The sequence below is a fragment of the Euphorbia lathyris genome, chromosome 8 (genome assembly GCF_963576675.1).
Source record: "Euphorbia lathyris chromosome 8, ddEupLath1.1, whole genome shotgun sequence".
NCBI classification, from domain to species: Eukaryota; Viridiplantae; Streptophyta; class Magnoliopsida; order Malpighiales; family Euphorbiaceae; genus Euphorbia; species Euphorbia lathyris.
This window is the reverse complement of record NC_088917.1, coordinates 78,035,668-78,056,939: the sequence shown is the minus strand read 5'-3', so window position 1 is coordinate 78,056,939 and position 21,272 is coordinate 78,035,668. Positions and strand designations below refer to the sequence as shown.

General features: G+C 37.5%; 2 protein-coding genes across 2 annotated transcripts; both read right to left on the bottom strand.

The window, feature by feature from the left end:
- Nucleotides 1-855: 855 nt before the first annotated feature.
- On the bottom strand, nt 856-5,053 carry LOC136202115 (pentatricopeptide repeat-containing protein At5g39350-like). The gene has a single exon (XM_065992596.1). It carries the CDS (start codon nt 4,782-4,784, stop codon nt 1,917-1,919), a length of 2,868 nt encoding a protein of 955 aa, XP_065848668.1. The 5' UTR covers nt 4,785-5,053; the 3' UTR covers nt 856-1,916.
- An 8,523-nt stretch (nt 5,054-13,576) lies between these two features.
- On the bottom strand, nt 13,577-18,207 carry LOC136204121 (probable calcium-binding protein CML20). Its single transcript, XM_065995322.1, has 7 exons — nt 18,049-18,207; nt 17,530-17,672; nt 17,411-17,447; nt 17,302-17,329; nt 16,351-16,503; nt 16,167-16,269; nt 13,577-13,804 (listed from the first exon to the last, which is right to left on the bottom strand). The coding sequence occupies exons 2-7, from the start codon at nt 17,642-17,644 to the stop codon at nt 13,740-13,742; spliced, it is 501 nt and encodes a 166-aa protein (XP_065851394.1). The 5' UTR covers nt 17,645-17,672; nt 18,049-18,207; the 3' UTR covers nt 13,577-13,739.
- Between the last annotated feature and the right edge of the window lie 3,065 nt (nt 18,208-21,272).

Genomic DNA, 21,272 nt, shown 5'->3' with positions numbered 1-21,272 from the left:
AACCCCTCCAGCGCTGGATCCGCGTCCAGCCCTCTCCCCGCCGCCAGAACCACCGATCCCTGCGCAGATCAGCCGCCCGCCTTCGCCATCGTCGAGATCGCACGCTCCTTCGCCTTCGCCATCGCACTTTATTTTTCAGAATTTTGGACTCACAGATGTTTAATTTGTCTTTTGTAGGACTCAGCCACATCTAAGTAATATCACGACTTTAATCAATTTTCAGGGAGATGGATAAGGGTATCTAAGGCATAAAATAGTTAAACGTAAAAGTAGTCTTGAAAAGCAGTAAAATACTGCTGATGGAAAAAGCAATTGTTTTATAGTCAAACAGCAATAAGCAGTTATAACCAAACAGTATAATAACTCCTGTGAAATGCAAACCGCAGCTAAAATGGAGGTAAACAAACACCCTCTTAAAGTTGTAAATAACTGAAATTGGTAAAAAACATAATGAACACTTAAAATAAATAGTTTATCCAAATACTTTTCATTTTTTCTTCCATATTTTACCCGCATTTATCAACATTTTTTTATCCACATATATCTTGGGTAGCGAATGGCAGGTATACGTAGGGATATTATCATAAATATCAAGAGTTTTTTTTAATCTCATTCTGGTATACAGAATTCTGATAATCTCTTTAAGATCAGATAGTAAATACACATCATCCATACAACTGATACACTTCTCCTTCAGATATTGTCCACTGATCAAATTTCTACCAGTGAAACAAAAATTATTTAATAGAATAGTTTAGATTTATTCTACTTTTATTTATTTATTTAATTAGTTTAACAATATAAATTTAAATATTAAACAACAAAAATTTAAAATGGATAAATAAAGTATTTGTATGTTAATAATAATATATTTATAAAAAAATTCTAATCTTTATCAGCATTTGAATATGTGAGATTAATCTCTATATTCACGGTGTTTTCTCATTGACCGAGTCCATCACACCTGAACTACAATAGAACTTTTCAGTAGAACTTCTCTATTCGTTGCTCAGACTAATTGCTCGGATCAATTATCCCAGAAATCCCACATTTAAAAAGCTAAAACAAGGTACCTTTCTCAATTTTCTTGCTTCTATAATATACCTCACTCTATCAACATCTATACACCTAGGCCACAATAGAACTTCTCCATACGATGCTCGGGCTAATTGTTAATTCGGGTCAATTAGCCAAGAAATCCCACATTTAGAAATCTAAAACCAGGTACCTTTCTCAATTTTAACCACAATAGAACTTCTCGATTCGATGCACGGGCTAATTGTTCGTTCGGGTCAATTAGTCCAGAAATCCCACATTTAGAAAGCTAAAACCAGGTACCTTTCTCAATTTTCTTGCTTTTATAATAGACCTCACTCTATCAGCATCTATACACCTGAACCACTGTAGAACTTCTCGATTCGATGCTTGGACTAATTGTTTGTTCGGGTAAATTAGCCCGGAATCTCACATTTAAAAAGCTAAAACCAGTTACCTTTCGCAATTTCCTTGCTTCTGTAATAGATAGACCTCACTATATCAGCACCTATACACCTGGACCACAATAGAACTCAATTCGATGCTCAGACTTATTGTTCGTTCGGGTCAATTAGCCCGGAAATCCCGCATTTAGAAAGCTAAAACCAGGTAACTTCCTCAATTTTCTTGCTTCTATAATAGACCTCACTCCATCAGCATCTATACACCTAGACCACAGTAGAACTTCTCAATTTGGTGCTCCGGCTAATTGTTCGTTCGGGTCAATTAGCCCGAAAATCCCACATTTAGAAAGCTAAAACCAGGTACCTTTCTCAATTTTCTTGCTTCTGTAGTAGACCTCACTCTATCAGCATCTATACGCCTGGACCACAATAGAACTTCTCGATTCGATGCTCGAGCTAATTGTTTGTTCGGGTCAATTAGCCCCGAAATCCCAAGCTAAAACCAGGTACCTTTCTCAATTTTCTTGCTTCTATAATAGACCTCACTCTATCAGCATCTATCCACCTTCCAACCCCCGCATATATATTAGAAAGCATAACATACGGTCCTGGATTTTCGGGCTCCATTTCAATCAACATTTGACTCACTTTCTCCCCAATTTCAACATCACCATAGTTTCTACAAGCACCCAACAAAGATTCAAGCAAGCTAATTGGAGGTTTAAATTGCAGCTTTTTAACAATCTCATAAGCTTCTTTCACTTCACCTGTTCTTCCAAGAACATCAATAATACACGCAAAGTGCTCACTTTTTGCTGGTATACCTTGTTCATCCATGGAATTGAACACCATCAAAGCTTGCTCAACTAAACCGGAATGGCTACAAGCGGATAAAATGCTTAGAAAAGTGATCTCGTTCGGTCTGATACCGGTTAATTTCATCTTCAAGAAAAGTTCAAATGCAGCTTCACCATCTCCATGTAAACTGTAGCCATTTAACATTGCATTCCAACACACGGGATCCTTTTCGGTTACGCCATCAAATATCTTTCGAGCAACGAAAATGCTTCCGCATTTTGCGTATAAATCTATCAAGGCATTGCTGATGCTCACTTCCTTGTCAAATCCTTTGCTTATTACATAGGCCATAACAGAATCAGCAAGTTTTGAGCTGTTTACTTGAGCATATGCTGAGATTAAACTTAGGATTGTTATGTTGTCGGGTTGTATGCCGAACTGAAGCAAATCGCGGAAGAAGGAAACTGCTTTTTCAGCATTGTTTGCTTGGGTTTGCACGGAAATCATGGTGTTCCACAGAGATATATCTTTCTTTTCACTCTTTTCAAATAGTGAGAGACAGAAGTTCATATTTGAAAATCTAGAGTACATGAATATCAAAGATGTAAGAAGAGGAGTTTCTCGTAAAATATCCGCCCGGATTGAGAAAGCGTGAATAGACTTACCCTGCAATTCGGAGCAGCATACAGGCAACAAATTCAGCAAAGTTACAGAATTTGGCTTCTCTTTCTCAATTACCATCCGTTTAAAAGTAGCGAAAACGTCACTCGAAAGGTCGTAACGTCTATAGCCTCCGATCAAGGCGTTCCATGAAACTACAGACCTTTCAGGGATCTCTTCGAAAAGTAATCTCCCGGCATCTAGACTTCCACACCTAAAATACATGCTAATAAGTGCATTCGCTAAAGAAATTTCGGAGACAAACCCGTTTTTGATAGCATAACTGTGAAGAGCCATGCCTTGACTTAAATGAGCACTATCACAACACATAGGAAGAACGCTTATCAGTGTGACCAAATCAAATGTCAAACCCTCCTGCTGCTGCTGATGAAGAAGTTCAGCTGCCTTTTCGAATTCTCCGTTACGTACAAACCCGGATATCAAAGTATTCCATGACACAGAATCCCGAGTACCCATCTTGACAAACAGTTTAAAAGACGAGGCAAGATTGTTACAAGCGGAATAGAATGATAGGAGTGCATTTGACACATTAAGGTCAGAGCTGATACCCTTCCGAATGCTATACCCGTGAACAGACTTACCAAGCAAAGACGCCTCAAGTTTGGAGCAAGCAGATAAAACGCTGATTATAGATACCGAATTTGGTGTGAATCCATCTAACTGCATATCAGAGAAAGCAACCAAACCTGCATCCATTAGTCCATTATGCACATATCCAGAAACCATCACATTCCATGATAAGATGTTCCTATTAGGCGTCGAATTGAAAAGAAATTCACATTTATCGACATCCCCAAGCTTGGCGTACATGGACAAAAGAGCTGTCGAAACAGAAACATGATTTTTTAATCCATGTTTTATAATACAACCATGTAATGATTCACCTAACCAGATGCTACCGCTGATCTCACAAGAAGGAACAATCGAAACGAAAGTGACGAAATTAGGTTGAATTTCAGCAAATTGCATCTTCTGAAATACCTCTAGAGCTTCGAAAGGCATCCGATTTTGCGCCAGAGCTGATATCATAGCATTCCAAACAGAAACATTCTTCTCTTCCACAAGCTCAAACAATTTTCCAGCAGCAGATAAATTTTCATCACTAGCATACATAGAGATTAAAGCAGGAACAAGAAAATCATTCACAAGATATCCAGACTTTACAGCAAAGCCATGGACAGACGTTCCAATATCCAGACATCGGAGCCGAGTGCATACCGGGATTAGACTGGCCAAAGTGCTCAAATTAGGGTTTAAACCAGCTGAGAAAATCTCCTTGATAACCCCAAAAACTTCATAATCACACCCATTATAAGAATAACCAGAAAGTAAAGCATTCCAAGCAATCAAATCTGGTTGGGGAATTTTATCAGTAAGCTTGCGTGCAATCTCTATACATCCATTTTTTGCATAAAAATCGATTAAAGCAGTCTGAATAACAACATTCTGATCATAACCACTTCTCAAAACAACACAATGAATCAATTTCAAAATCCGAAAATTACCGAGATTCGAACATGCCTTGGTTACAAAAGGAAATGTAAAATCATCAGATGGACAACTTAAAGATCGAGATTTCAGATAAACAGACAAGACATTTTCGTGTAATCCCAAATTGCTAAGGCCTCTAATTACCAAATTCTGCAGGAAACCACTCGGTTTTCTTATCGAATTGAAGGTTGAGAGAGCTAAATCTACAGCGCCCAAACGGAAACACGAATTTAAAAGATGTCGTAGCAAACCTTTGTGATCAATTAAGCCGTGAAGTACTAGAAGAGACTTGAAACACCTGAGATGAATGGGGGTTTTGCAGCGAGGTAAGAAATGGAGCAAGTTAATGGCTTTCGAATTGAATGAGTAATACATGGAATGCAACGCCGGTGAGTAAGTTAATGGTATTAGGACGCCGAGCAATTACAGAGGAAAGGAAATGCCATTGAAGATGCAAAGATTAGTGATTATTAAAGCTCTGCGTTTCCCGCCATTACTACGAAATGAGTTGTATGTAATGGGAATTTGCAGTCAGTCTGCATTTGAAGTTATTTATCAAAAAATTTGATAGAAAGTAGTACTAATTTATAATTTATATAAAAGCTTGAATTTGGTAATTAGGTTTAGGAATGGTAACGGTACAATTCCAAACCTTTAACTTAGCCTTTGTTTGGGAGTTTGGAGGTTAACTGAGGTGAGAGTTAAAGGAAGTAATGGAAAGGGAAGGGAAGTGATGGAAAGGAAAGTTAAAAATTAACCTTGTTTGGGAGTTTATAGGATATAAATTAGAGGTGGCAATTTCTGACACGAAAACACGATTACAGAGCCAACCCGACTGACACGACACGATTGACACGAAAATCATTTTTCTAGCATTTATAACATATAAAACCATATGGAACATAAATATGAGATAACACGATTTTGACACGAAACACGACAATTGCCAGGTCTAATATAAATGAGGTTAAATGTTTAACCTTGTTTGGGAGTTTAAATATGAAGGGGAAGGAAGGTTAAATTTACTCTGCAGAGACAAGAAATTTTAAAAAAGTTTACGTTACTCCCATTAACCCCCAATTTGGAGGTTAGAGTTTGGAGGTTAGAGGAAGTAAACATTTAACCCCATTAACCTCCATTTACTCTCAAAAAATAACTCCCAAACAAGGTTAACTTAATACTTAACCTTCCATTACTCCCATTTACTCTCATTAACCTCCTCCCAAACAAGGGCTTAGCGAACGGTGGTATATCCTTGTTAGAGATAATATTTAATAATTATGCCCGAACTAAACAGGGTTGTATTCGATATACAACTCTGTTTAGGTGCAGAGATAATATTCCTATTATCTCTTAGATTAGATATAAGAGTTGTAATCTAACCATACGACTAATTAGGTCAGACAAACCTAATTAGAATACACTTTGTATCTGTCATATAAATACGTCTGATTAATACAAACCCTAATTAAGGGAATCATTCAATCATCTCTCTCTCTCAGTGTTTCGGCTCTCTCTCTCTCCTCAATACCGAAACACTTCAACATGGTATCACGAGCAGACCACGGTTCTAATCCGCCTGTCTCCGCTTCCGCATCAGTTCCGCCGAATTCCCTTCATGGGGCGGATGTTGCTTCACTCGAACAACACTCGGCGTCTGCCTTTCAGGCCGATGCGATCTCCCCAACCACCATACGAACTCCGGATGCCGCGGGAAACGCATCGTTTTTCCTCAGCTCCGCCGCCGCAAGCTCGAGCTTCCTCACGCCGCATCTGTCGGCCACTACTGCGACGTCTCCGTTTCCGCAAGGAAGCTTTGCGTCTGAATTCACCGTCAACACGGAATCAGCCGCGTCCTTGCAACCGTCATCCGGCTGGCGATTTGATTCGCCTTTCACAACAGCAGCCCCGTCGTCTGTAACGTCGACGTATCTATTCGACAAACACGACGCGGGTGTGTTCCCTCGGCTGCGACAGAACCAGCAACTGCAGGGCTCTCCACCGTGGCAACATCCACAGTTGTTCCCTCCCCCGGGTAATTTTTCTCAAACACCAATCAGACCTGGTTTTGGTCCTCCACCTTCTTACCATAGCTCTCAATTGCCTTCCACATTCACAAATCCCTCTTCTGAACCTTTTATGGCAAACTCTAATCACATTCATATCCCTAACTTTTATCACAATCAGGCCCCTCCCCCAAACTATTCCACATATGCAAACACTAATACACATTCTATCACCCAATCGCGTGCCCCTCCGGCACACACACAAACACATATTAAGCTCACCCCACATAACTATAAGGCATGGAGAATGGCTATTGTCTCCACCCTCAAGCATCATCACTATTTTGATCACATCATAAGTAACACCCCACCTCCACCTAAATTTCTATCCCGAGGAGGATTCATGCAAAATAATGATAATATGCTTCTCAATCCTGAGCACACTGTATGGGATGATCTTGAAAATGTTGTTATGTCACTGTTGTTGCATTCAATTACTGAAGAAGTTTACTCCATTATCACTTGTTTCCACTATTCTCATAATATATGGGTAGCTTTAGAGACAGCATACGGCATCATTACTGATAGCAAACAATTTCAGCTTAGCATTGAGTTACATGAGCTTGAACAGAATGATCTGTCCATCAATGAATATATGCAAAAACTTAAATCCATTTTGGATGATCTGGCTGCTTCTGGAAATCCTTATCCCATGCATCTTCTACCTACTCTTCTCTACAAAAATGTCAATGAAGTTTTCAAATCAAGCATTCGGAATCTTGTAACTCAAAGAGGAATCCATATTGATTACTATGAGCTACTAAGCAAACTGAAAACTGTAGAAGGAATGGTCCAGTCCACCAAAAAGTCGACATTCATGCTCCCCGTGCCTAACCCTAGTTTGCACGAAGCACATGTTTCGACCGTCTCTCTAAATGCAACAACAAAACCAAAAAACAAGAAACAGAGGGGAGGCAAGTGCTTCAACTGTGGTGACTTGGATCATTGGGCGGACAAATGCAAAAGACCCAAAGGGTTTGCAACACAGCAAGGGAGCCAAGGTGCGCAGGCACACATTGCATGGCATACCCCATCGGACCCTTTCAGTGGTCCACCTCAACCATGGTACCCGGACACAGGAGCCACCAATCACATGACGGCTCAACCAAGTCAGTTGCAACACATGCAACCTTACTCGAGCAATGACACAGTTCACTTTGGCAACGGATAAGGTTTGCATATCTCTCATCTCGGTCAATCTTATATCAAAAACCTAAAAGTTTCTGATATTTTACTCATCCCTAAACTCACTAAATCTTTACTTTCGGTTCAAAAGTTCACAAGTGATAATAACTGTTTCTTTGAATTTTGGCCTAACCATTTTCTTGTGAAGGATCAAATTTCTGGGGAAATCCTGTTACGCGGCCCGAGTAAAGATGGTCTGTATATGCTTCCACCCAACTTGAAAGAGGCGCTAGTGGGAGAGAAGGTGTCGTTCGAGAGGTGGCATGCACGTCTAGGTGATTGTCAGAATCAAACAGTGAGCAGAATTCTGAAAGACAACAATTTATCATCATCAGCACCAGTTAGTGGTTGCTCTTTTTGTCCCTTAGGGAAATTATCTCAAACTTCTTTACCATCTATTATTCGTTCTAGTACTTTTAAATTTGAAAGTTTACATTTAGATGTTAGGGGTCCGACCCCTATTCTTTCATTTAATGGACATCGCTATTTTATAATTATCATTGATGAATTTACTCGCTTCAGTTGGTTATTTTGTTTGAAAAATAAAAGTGAAGTTGCTTTAACATTTCAAAATTTCCTTGCTATGATTAGAAATCAATACAATGCTCAAGTTAAAAATTTCTACTCCGATCTTGGAGGCGAATTTCAAAAATTGCAACCGTTCTTGCAAGCAAATGGCATTGTTCATAAAATTGCATGCCCTCATACTCATGCTCAGAATGGCATAGCTGAACGAAAAATACGGCATGTGGTAGACACATGTCTTACAATTCTTGCAAATGCATCCTTACCTCTACACTTTTGGAATTATGCCATGATTCACAGCATTCGTATGATCAATATTCTCCCCACCAAAACTCTTCGTAATCGGTCTCCTTTCTTTTTGTTTCACAGAAAGAAACCCGATTATACACTTCTTCGAATATTTGGAAGTGGTATCTTTCCGCTACTTCATCCTTACAATAGAAATAAATTTGATTTTAGATCAAAACTTTGTGTCTATCTAGGACCTTCATCAAATCATTCTGGAGACTTATGCCTAGATTTCTCCACCGGTAGGATTTATGTCTCCAAATTTGTGAAATATGACGAAACAACATTTCCGGCATCGCATCAAACGACGACATCTCTCTCCTCCAATGCAGGGTTGGAAGCAACGGTTCATGATCTTCCGTCGTTACTTGGACCGTATCCAGGTAATCCTCAAAATTCTGTCTTCCCTTCTTTTACATCTCCCTCCGTAACAAATATGCAACCCGCAATACCCGCCGAACCGGCCAGTGATGCCGATGTCCCTAGTGCGGTAGCGCCAGACATCCCTGCACCAGTCGCAACTCCTGCAGCATCCTCTATAGCTACTGGTACAGTGCCCCTTGCGGCATCGTCGGATGAAGCCAATACCTTGGCACAGGACACCGCAGCTACGCAAGCACCTGCACTGGAAGGACGTGCCAGCGTGAACGCAGAATGCACTGCGGAAACACGGGACATGGGCCCTAACCCTGTACCTGGTGCCGAAAGCGGAGCCATCATATCACCTGCTGTCGCACGCCACTCATGGCTGCCGAACGCTGAACTGGAAACCCCCAATGGTCCCCTGCCCGACGCCATGACGAACCACGCATGTGCATCTACTGCCCTTGACACAGCGGCATCTGCTCCGTGTCCTGCGAGGATGACTACGGCCTCCACTCGGGACCCTGTGCATGACCCTGCGCGACAGCATGGGATGCAACTTCGACATTCGACCTTGCACTCAAGAGGGCGGTTTGAAGCACTTCTCGCGTCTCATGAACACGGCACCGTAGATCCAACCTGCTTTAGCAAAGAAAATAAGCTTCCGGAATGGCGACACGCTATGTCAGATGAGATTAAAGCTCTCGTAGACAATGGAACTTGGAAACTTGTACCACGACCTCCGGGAAGACATATCATCACATCTCGCTGGCTGTTCCGCACAAAAAGGAAATCTGATGGATCTATTGATAGACACAAGGCTCGCTTGGTAGCACATGGATTCACCCAAAAATCCGGGATTGACTATAAGGAGACATTCAGTCCGGTTGTTAAAGCCACAACCATACGCGCAGTGTTAGCCATTGCTGCAGCAAACAGGTGGTTCATCAATCAGCTTGATGTTTCAAATGCGTTTCTTCATGGAAATCTGTCAGAAACGATTTACATGGAGCAACCACAAGGCTTTCGCGATCCTGACAAAGCCGATCATGTGTGCCTTCTTCAGAAGAGTCTCTATGGCTTAAAACAGGCTCCACGAGAGTGGTTTACTCGCTTACGAAACTTTCTGGTTTCGCTGGGTTTTCGTATGTCCTTAGCGGACAATTCTCTCTGTCTACAAAAATGGAAAGCTTCAATCCTTCATACTTTGCTATGTGGATGACATTCTAATCATAGGGAATTCTCCAGCCCACATTGTCAATATAATCTCATCCATTGAAGCTGAATTTCCAATTAGAAATTTAGGAAGAGCTGAATTCTTCCTAGGCATTGAAATTCAATACTCAAAAGAGGGCATTCATCTGTGCCAGGCGAAGTATGCAGCAGACATACTTGACAGGGTCAACATGACTGATGCAAAACCCACGTTAACACCTATGGCTACAACACCCACACTCTCAAAGAGTCTTGGAACCTCTCTTGCCTCTGGTGATGAATACCGCAGTATTGTTGGAGCACTACAATACCTTTTACTCACTCGACCAGACATTGCTTTCTCAGTGAACAAACTATGTCAGTTCCTTCACTGTCCGACTGATGAACACTGGAAGAGTGTCAAACGGGTTCTGCGTTACATTCAAGGAACCTTAGAAAGTGGCATTCTTTTGTCCGCAAAACCCATTGAGCATATCCATTGTTATTCAGACAGTGATTGGGGAGGTTGCCCCGATGACAAACGATCTACTGGAGCCTACTGTGTCTATCTTGGAAGGAGTATAATTTCATGGCAAACACGAAAGCAACCCACGATAGCAAGATCATCCACTGAAAGTGAATACAAAGTTGTAGCAAATGCAACAGCGGAATTACTTTGGCTAAAATCGTTGCTACGAGACTTGGGATTCCACATGCCACTTCTAGTCCAATTATGGTGTGACAATGTGGGTGCAATCTATCTCACCTCAAATCCTGTGTTTCATGCTCGCACGAAACACATTGAGCTTGATTATCACTTCGTTCGTGAACAAGTCACAAATGGGTTCCTCAATGTCAGATTCATTCCCACTGACATCAGGTTGCTGACATATTAACCAAGCCGCTACCCAGTCTTCGCTTCACTTTGCTACGCTCTCGACTGTTGGTTTTTCCACGGCATCGGCTTGAAGGGGGGTGTTAGAGATAATATTTAGATTATCTCTACTGATAATTATGCCCAAACTAAACAGAGTTGTATTCGATATACAACTCTGTTTAGGTGCAGATATAATATTCCTATTATCTCTTAGATTAGATATAAGAATTGTAATCTAACCATACGACTAATTAGGTCAGACAAACCTAATTAGAATACACTTTGTATATGTCATATAAATACGTCTGATTAATACAAACCCTAATTAAGGGAATCATTCAATCATCTCTCTCTCTCTCAGTGTTTCGGCTCTCTCTCTCTCCTCAATACCGAAACACTTCAACAATCCTTACATAAAATAAAAAAATATTATAACTTTAAAAAACATAAATTTAATAAATCGTCCATAAATCATCCATCTAAACATTGAATAAATATGTTGCATAATAGGATATGAAGGATTTAGAATTTCTCTTATACTAGGTTGATTGAAATTAATAACCAACTATGTATATTAAGTCCTCTGTCATTTCAGTAATCACATTACTTATTATAATTATAATTATTTTTTATTATCATTATTGTTATTGTTGGTGTCTTCTATGCTTACTTTGTTTTTTACAAAGTAAGGTTTACTTTGTTTTTTTCATCATTCGATGATGATGGACTTTGACAAAGTAAGTTCATCCAATTGTGTGAAAAACAAAATAAACCTTACTTTATCAAAAACAAAGTAAGCATAGCCTCTACCTTGTTTATTGTTATTATTAGGGTAAAGTTCAAATAAACCCCCTGTGGTTTCACTAATTTTCAGATAAAGGATTGTGGTTTACTTTTTGTCAAAACGAGGATTGAGGTTTCGCACTTTTAATAATGCTATTAAAACTATCTTTAACGACCTGAAAATGAAAATTTTCAAGAATTAAAGTTGTTCAATGTCATATTTTTTTATGGAACTACATTTTTCGATTTTAGAAAATCATCTTTTTTGGAACTTTCTCTCTCTAAACATTAACTTTCTCTCTCTTTACCAAACATCATCTAAATAATCTCGAAATAAAAACGTTGAAGAATTAAAGTTGCTTAGAATATTAGTAGTTCTTAAAATATGTCATTTTTGAAGTCGTCAAAGGTGATTTTAATAGTATCAATCGAAAAAGTCCTTATTTTGCTAAAGTTGAAAACCTCAGTCCTCGTTTTGATAAAAAGTAAACCACATTCCTTTATCTGAAAATTAGTGAAACCACTGGAGTTTTATTTGAAATTTACCCTTATTATTATTATGATTAAAACTATTATTATTTTTATAAACTTTTTATTTTAATTATTACGATTTTTAAAGGATTATATTATTATTTCAATAGAATTCAGTTCGGTTTACTTAATTTCAGTAAAAAAAAAATTATGAGTCCAAGTTATATAAGTGTTAACATTAATTAATAAGAATAAAATAGCTTCGTGGTGGTTGAAGAAATTTTTTATGGGTTCGAATCTCACTTCTTCCATTTAAAAAACAATAATATTTTTTAATATACAAAGAGGTTATAATGGGTACCGAATACCATAGGGGTATTCTCATACCCATTCCATACCCGTCAAGGATAATGTTTTTTTATCCTATACTCGTCTCATACTCTTTTATAGAGGATACAAATAGTCCAATTAGGGACGGATAGTGTCGAGTATCCACAGATATAATACCCATTGTCATCCCTAATTTTAGATCCAGTAAATCAATAATAATAATAATAATAAATGAATGAACTGCATGACAATATAATTTTTTCTTTAGGAAAAAAAATTGCAAAATTGTGTGGTTAATGTATTTTATAAAATTTATATGTTTCATGTTTCAAAAAAAAAAAAAAAAATTATATGTTTCAGATGAAATTGAGAATCTCAGCTGATATGAGAAAACACTCAAAATTACAACCTTTAGATATGTGGGTAAATGACACTAATGGTACATGACCTTTACCTAGTTCGCATTTTAATACCTAAATTTCATTTTGTTCCAAAAATATACCTGAAGTAACGATGACCGGACAATTTAGTATATTTTACCGGTTCAACGCGATTTTCATGAGGTAATTACATCAATGGTATCTGAACTTTACCATAATTCACACTTTGATACCTGGATTTTATTTTATCAGTTAGTGACCGGATAACGTGAGTTTGACCATTTTGAACTAAACATTGGGACATACCATACATGCAATTAACATAAAATTACAATACTACCATTTAGTATATATATGTATATATATAGATCTAAATGGTAGTAATGTAATTTTATCTAAACGGTAAAACGTTGTTGTCGTGTGACCAGAGGTCACGGGTTCGAGTCTTAGGAGCGGCCTCTTGCCAATTAAATTGGCAAGGGAAGGCTTGCCCCCAATACACCCTTGTGGTGGGACCCCTCCCCGGACCCTCGCTCAGCGGGGACGCGTAATGCGACCGGGCCGCCCTAGTGTATGATGAGTTTCAAATTTTTAATTTAAAATGGTCAAACTTGGTTGACCGTGATCGGTCAAATATACTAAAATATTGAGTCGTTTTACTTGACTATGGTAACACATGCATAACCAAACACTAATAACACAAGATGAGGGAAAAAAAAAGGTCTACTTAGATTTGTCAACATATTAAGAACAAGCTTACAATATATGCTGAGTATGGAAAACAAGATGGACCATACTTTTTTAAGAAAATTGTTTATAGAAATAAATTACAAGCATGAATCATAGTATGTTCTATCCAAACCAAACACTAGTATCCATATGATGTCCTCTTCATCATCCTGATGAACTCCTCAATGCTCACTTCTCCATCATCTGATCATTTCAAAAATCATTGTAAGAAATCAGATATTTTATCTTGAGCTTCTACAATTAAAATGGGAAAATTTGGTTCAAGTATCAAATGTTGGAGTTAATTACATCCATGATCTTTTAACTATTAAAAGATGCCGTAAATCTTAAATTCTTAACGAGAAAGTCATTGCCGTTTTCATTTTGTCCTGAAACCAACAAACATGTTTGCTGAAAATACCATGTGGATGACGGGTCATCAAAATTTTACCATGTGGCGAGGCAAAATTTTGATGGAAATAACTACTCCCGCCATTCCATTATATTAGTCATTCTAGGGAGTTTCACACAAACTAAGAAATACAATTGATATAGAGACAAATTAATGAATTTATATTGGTTAACTAAAAAAAATTCTTTCTCATATGGTCGGGAATAAGCCTTGCAATGTTCAAAAACACATGGACCAATTTGGACCAAAAAACTAAACTAAAAACTCTTGGAAAACTAAAACGACTTATATTTGGAGAAAAAACTGACTTGCTAGAAAGAATGACTTATAAAATGGAATGGAGGGAGTAATTGTTTATCTTTCACATGGTAAGATTTTGATGACATATCATCCATGTGACATTTTCAGCAAATGAGTTTGCTGGTTTCAGGACAAAAAGGACCATAAGTGAAAGCAAAGTTAAACAACAATGGCTTTCTTGTTAAGAATTTAAAGATAAATGGTACTTTTGTTCTATTTCTAATATTTGGAGGACCATGGATGTAACTAACTATAGTATGTTGTGTGTTTATATTTAAAGAAAATGCTTTGCTTGTTGCGGAATTTCATGACCTAGCACCCTAGCAAAAACCTAATTGACACATCGTAGCTACAAGCTCCATAGGCCATATTCATAGCTATTTGCAAGTAAGAGTCCATAAGAGAAAATAAAGATACAACCACAAACAATTGCAAACGCAGGACAATTCCAACAAGGCTATGGACCGAATCAAGTGAATATTTAGTTTTATAAGGCTTATTACATCAGAGAGGCCCGAATCCTGAGCTTGGCCCGAAAAATTGATTTGTCCCTTAAACTTACAAATCCATCATTCTCCGCCAAAGGGAGATTTTAGTAAATAACCAAAAATAACACTTGGGCTAAGGGTGAAGTTGGTAATTTTTCTTATCATATACGCCCCCAAAATAAAGAGCCTTGAATACTAGAAGAAAAGAAGTGTCTCGTTAGCCCCCTGAACTTGCTTAAAGTGATCTATTGACCACCTCAATTTGTTTAAAGTGACCCATTGCCCCCCTGCACTTACTTACAATGATCTATTGACACCCCGAACTTGTATAAAGTGATAAATTTAAATATTTTTCAATTTGTCCAAATCCTCCCTTGTTACACCACGTGGACCTAGGGAGTTAATTATGTCACTTAAGCAAGTTCAGGGGATAACAAGACATTTTGTAAATTCAGGGGGCTAATCAGTTTTTTAAACCAAGTTCAGGGGCTCCTGATATATTAAGCCGTTTTATAACAATAAAAAAGAACTCAATCCTTTAAGCCTCTAAAAGTGGCCTCTTACTTAAGTGCTTGAATGTTGAGCAGTTTATAAGCATATGAACAATTAGTAACATGAGTTCTATAACAATTACGTCAAGAGTATTTGAACCTTCATCAACATCAAATAAACTTTGTCACTCCTATATTGGCAGCTCGTTTGAGGGGAAGAAAACCTAAACGACCTTCAACTCCAATGACCAAACTCCCCACAAGTTCATTGGTTATCACTATCAGACAGCTAATAGATGAGTGAATTTCTATTGTTGGATCTGTTATGGTTCCTAAAGACTTCAAGTTATGTCTGCCACTTCATCAAATAACATGCAATTGTCTAGATATGCAATAACATTAACAGGATGGTTCTCCAATGGTGATAAAAGCGTGCTACTATTCAACCATTACCAAATTCAAAATAAGAGTTTGAGAACAAAAATGCAACAGACAACCATCCCAGGTAGCACCAATAGATACCGGTAAATAAGAGAGAAGCAAAATTATAATCCTGCGTTTTTATCCTCTTCCACTAATATTCTTTTATTCAATATATAAGACAAGCCTCCATATTCAGCTCATACTTCTAAAGAACTCAATACAAAACTTCAGCAAACAGTGGGCATGTATTCTGTTAATAGGCAATTCTAATTTGACAAGAATGATCAACATAAGAAGAAAAACGAATCTAACAGATGCATGTAATCAGAAAAAAGAAATCACTTTAGTTACAGATAAATGACAAATGACAACTTATTCAAGGACAAAATTTATACCAAAATGCTATTGAGAGTTCTACAAACAGCATCCAAATTAAAAGAAGGGCAACTTACGGTCTCGGTCAGCTTCCTCCACCATCTCTCGAATCTCTCTGTCGCTGAAGCTCTCACCCAGCTCCTTTGCAATTTGCTTGATATCTTCAATTGATATCTTTCCCTGCACCCAAATGTAGGAAAGGATAGGCCATCAACAAAAAGTAATAATTATGAAACTAAAAATGAAAGAACAAAATGTTACATTTTTATCTTGGTCAATGACTTGGAACGCTTTTGTAAGCTCCTCTTTAGTGTCTCTCTCCCCTATCTTGGCTGTCATCATGTGCACAAATTCATCAAAATCAATTGAACCACTACCATCTTTGTCCACATCGGCAATCATTTGTTCAATTTGCTGCAATGGCATAAAAAGAAAGAATTGTAAGCTGTGCAAGATCAAATTCCTCAAAAAGTAACAAGGGTTGAAGAAGAAATTATCAGTATTAAAAAAAATCCAAGCATGTTAATCAGGTGGGACTTATCTTGTTCTAAGTTACAAACACTAGCAGAGCAAAGAAGTTGTAACAGAATCTATTACAGACTAACAGCAAGGGCATAGGAATTAGAAAAGGAAAGAATATCATGTATGCCATGATGAAGAGATAAGACTATGTCTCAAAGAGCTTAAGGAGACCAAGGTATCATAAAGCAGTTATTTTTACCAGTAGTCAAACAATCAATTTGTACAAAAACATATCCGATTTTAAAAAGAATAGATGTAATAATGAGGTATCTAACTGTTTAGGTTTCCTATCCACGATAATGTGATGGAAAACAGCTTAAACTAAAGGTAACTAATCACTTATGTCTGATGAGAATTAACTGCAAATAGTTCTGCACTAGTTGCCCAGTTCATTCACCCACGCTAAGTACCTTAAAAGTTAACCTAAGTGATAGTAGAAATTTTTTATTTAAACACAATAGAAAAGAAAACTTATGCATGCAAAAGCTAAACCAAATTGCGTACTGTGCCAATACAATCCAAGACAGGCTATAGTATGCTGTTTGATTAGGAGAAACTAGTTCCAACTTGAACATCAAATGAAAGGTAATATGCTAAAATCCGTTATGCTCATCATGAGAAAAAGAACTTTCTAATACATACGCTCAATGAACACATGAACAAGCTAGTATACTAAGGTATAGAAGGTACCTCCTCCGTCATCTCGAATCCAAGTGCCCTGATAGATGAAAATTTAGTTACAATGCTTCTCAAAGCTAAGAAAGTTAATTCAAGCAAATGTGATGAGATATATTCCTACCTCATGGCAACATTCAGCTCCTTGGCATCAATAGTGCCTGAACAACAACACAGTCTAACAATTGAAAAAGACAATCAAGTGGATAATCAAAACAAATAAGGAACAAATATTTTGAGTACCAGAGCCATCTGTATCAAATAGTTCAAACGCTTCCTTAATTTCTTGTTTCTTCTGTTGAGTTAAACCATGTTGACGGCCTCTGGGTTTTTCTTTCCTTGACACTCCACTATACATGTTGCCTCTCAGTTCAACTAAACGCGTTCTGCCCAGAAAAATTAAAAATCAAGACATTGACACTGTAGGAAATTTCATGAAATAAATAAAATCTTAAAGAAAATGCGTAACTTCAACAGGAATTTTAAACAATGATTTGTGAACTAGAATTCAATTCTAAAATAGCAAAAACAATGTTCTTCAATTTGTAAATTCAATCATTTCCGAGTAAAAGAATCCAAACGAGGTCTATAAAATCACGAATCGACTGCTTTATCACGATTCTAAGAGTGTGCGATGCTATTTCGTATTGAAAACCGTAAAAGAACAGTAACAGCATGGCCTAGACTATTCCTGTTGAACTGCAATTGTGAATTCCCTTAGACGGAGGTGGGGGAGGAGGGAAGAGAATGTCTGAGACTCACCTGGACACGGCAGTGGATGGATTCCGATCACCAGATCTTTCACAAAGAGGATCGGGAAGAAATGTCTTCTCTGTTTCCTTTCTATCGCTCGACCGGGCGTCGCGTGGTTCCTTTTTTAAATTACTTTAATTTAATTTCACATTGTTCTAAAAATTTGGGGATAACCTCATTTAATTATGTTAAAAAATATCGGTTAAAATACAAAATTGATCCAACCAAGAGACTCGTTTACATATTTAGACTCATTACAATAGCTCTTATCAAACTAAACTTTCAAAGTAGACTTTTTCAAAATACTCTTAGTATATATATTATCACTTAACATATTTTGTGTGGAACACAAAAGTGTGCGAAAACAATTTTTTGTGCGCTTTTTGTTTCATTTTTTGTACGATTTTTTCAACAATTTTAGTGTATTTTTACTAACAAAGGTCGGAAAGAAGGTATAAGAAAAATATAAAAACAAAACTATTTTGCATTTATAAGCTTGTTTGCATTACAAAACAAAATAAGCTTAAAATACTTCGCAATTGAAGCAACTGCGAAACAGATGATAAAATTGCGAAGACAATTAACTTCATAGTTGTTGCAATCCTTTCACGGTGGAAGCAGCTACTGAGAAAATTCAAATGACTTATATGAATTTACTTCGTAGTTGCTTCCACTACGAAGCCATTGCACGAACTGCGAAGTTATCTTCCTACTGAAATGAGAGGATTTCTAACATTCAAACACGCAAATACATCCCAAATAAGTTTCCAATAATTTTTTAACGTAGTTCTGGCCCTAATAAGATCTTAAATCATTAGAAAAACTAAACCCAAAAACGCATAAAATCGCTCCGCAATTATCTTCGCGCACCTTGTATCCCACAAAATATATTAAATGATAATATACATACTAAGAGCATCTTCAATAGACTCTTAGTGCACTCTCTATAAATAATATAAATAATTGACTCTTAGTGATTTAAGAATGACTAAGACATATCATCTCCAACAATACTCCTTATATTCACTCATTATTTATTATTTTATCTTTAAAATTATTAATTGTTGTTATATTTACCAATAGTGTGAGGAGAGAGAATCCTCAATAATAAATTATTAATAAAAAATGAATTAAGAGGCACTAAGAGGCTGAGAGAGGCTCTCTATTAATAGAGAGGATGGACAAGCTCTTAGTGCTTTGAGGAGTCACTAAGAGGCTATTGGAGCTGATTTTTCATTCTCACTCCTCAAATTTTAACTTAAGAGCCAACTTAAGAGGCTGTTGGAGATACTCTAAGGGTATTTCAAAGAAGTCTAAATATGTAGATAAGCCTCTTAATTAGGCCAATTTTGTAATTTATCCTAAAATATTTAGTGATTAATACACTTACAAATAATCTAACAAAATAACAACAACTAAAGTGATATTTAATAAAAATGAAAACTAAGTGACGAAAAAACAAACACTGAATTTTAAGTATTGGATTTTACAAATGCTGAAAATATTAACTGTGTAATTATTTGATAATGAGGAGGTGGGATTTCTAGTATGACTATATATCCTTGGTGGTTCTCCTCCTACACCGGCATTGGTCCACGTGGACACTATGACGATGAAGTTAGTGATCTAGTAAAAGACAAAGCAAGTAAGTAATCTAGGAAATCTTTAGAGAGAGAATTTGAGATCTTTTACCAATAATGCATCTTCCCCCTTATATGGTCTAGAGAGTTTTGCTTTATTACGAGTGTGCTCCTAGGTCCTGTGGGTGCAAAAGTATCAGTCCAAGAGTTTGTAACGAAAGTTAGGATGTATAGGTGGACCTGATGGACTTTGCAAGCTTGCAGTCCACATACCTCATCAATTAGCCCCCCCCCCCCCCCCCCCCCCCCCCCCCCCCTCTTTTGGAAGGTGACCGAACCATTGAATGTGAGGAGATGGGGGATGCTCCGCTTGCAATGCGAAGTTTGAGTGGAGAAAGAAATGTTGTAGGGACATGTGGCATTTCTCAAAGTCATCATTTGTCCAAGGGAGTTAATGAAGCGTGTTTTGATGAGGCAAGTGTCATTGCCCCTTGAAATGAAGACGATGTAAATAGTAAGGAAGCCATGTGGTGACTGATTCTTGATCGTGACCTTTGGGTTGCTTGACTTTTTGTGTCCTCCTTCAATGAGTATAAAAGGAGGAGAATTAGGCTATGGACCAAATTCTGGAGGTTACTTTTGTTTGCTTATAATGTAAAGAACTAACAAGGGGAAAAAGGCAATTGCTTCTTTGAGTCTTTTGTTGGCGTGACTAATGTGACAGTGGTCGACTGTGAAAGCTGACTTGATATCTGTATTTGCTTTACTTCGAAGAAGTTTGGCTAACTCCTTATGTACAAGCTCCATAACTTCATCTGTACAAGCTTCATAACTCCCTTCTCCATAGTTTTATTTCCTGCAAAACATTTTTCATCACTCTCACCATCACTATTGTCATTCAAAGGTGTCCCATGTCACGTGCATTTGCAAAAGTCAGAGTTGCAGATTTTGTGCCAGAACTAGAGCCGGTACTGTTAGCAGTATTCGTTGGGGGCACTGTTAAAGTTTCTTCCCCTTGTACCAATAAGGAAATCCACGGAGTAAGAAACATTCTTCCTTCACATGTTTGTAGCATTTGCAATGAGTGCAAAACTTGTCTTGTTTATCTTCTCTTAAATTAGGAAATTGCTTTTTCTTGTGAGGATCTGGCTTGGATGAATTCTACTTGAAATGTCCTTGTGCCACAATAACAAAATCAACCTTATTTGCAACATAACCTCTATGTGTTTCCACTCTTTGCACCATAGAATAAGCATTATTGATATGTGGAATTGAATCCATCAACAATATTTGGTTACTAACATGTTCGTACTAAGGATTCAAACCTCATAAGAATTGCATCACTTGATCAGTTTGGCATTCAGTGATCACGATCCTCCATAATCGCAATTCTGAAAAGGCTGCAATATTGAAATTCCATCCCATAAGCGCTTCAATTTCATAAAGTAAGAAGATATCGAGTGTCTACTTTGAATGACCTTGTTAAGCTCTTGTTACAGATGGAAGAGCTGCAAACCATTATGCTCTCCAAATCGTTGTGCAGTTCAAGCCAAAGTGCTCGAGTTGAAACTGCATACTAAATACAAGAATTGAATTGTCCTAAAAATTCGCTCCAATCCAATTTGGGGTTTTCAAGGATTCGTTTTCGGTCCA

Coding starts and splice junctions, on each gene's coding strand:
- LOC136202115 (XM_065992596.1), bottom strand. CDS start 4,784: ATGTATTACTCATTCAATTCGAAAGCCATTAACTTGCTCCATTTCTTA.
- LOC136204121 (XM_065995322.1), bottom strand. CDS start 17,644: ATGTATAGTGGAGTGTCAAGGAAAGAAAAACCCAGAGGCCGTCAACAT. Junction 17,330..17,410: donor GAGCTGAATGTTGCCATGAG/GTAGGAATATAT, acceptor TTCATCTATCAG/GGCACTTGGATTCGAGATGA. Junction 16,270..16,350: donor TCATTGACCAAGATAAAAAT/GTAACATTTTGT, acceptor ATTTGGGTGCAG/GGAAAGATATCAATTGAAGA.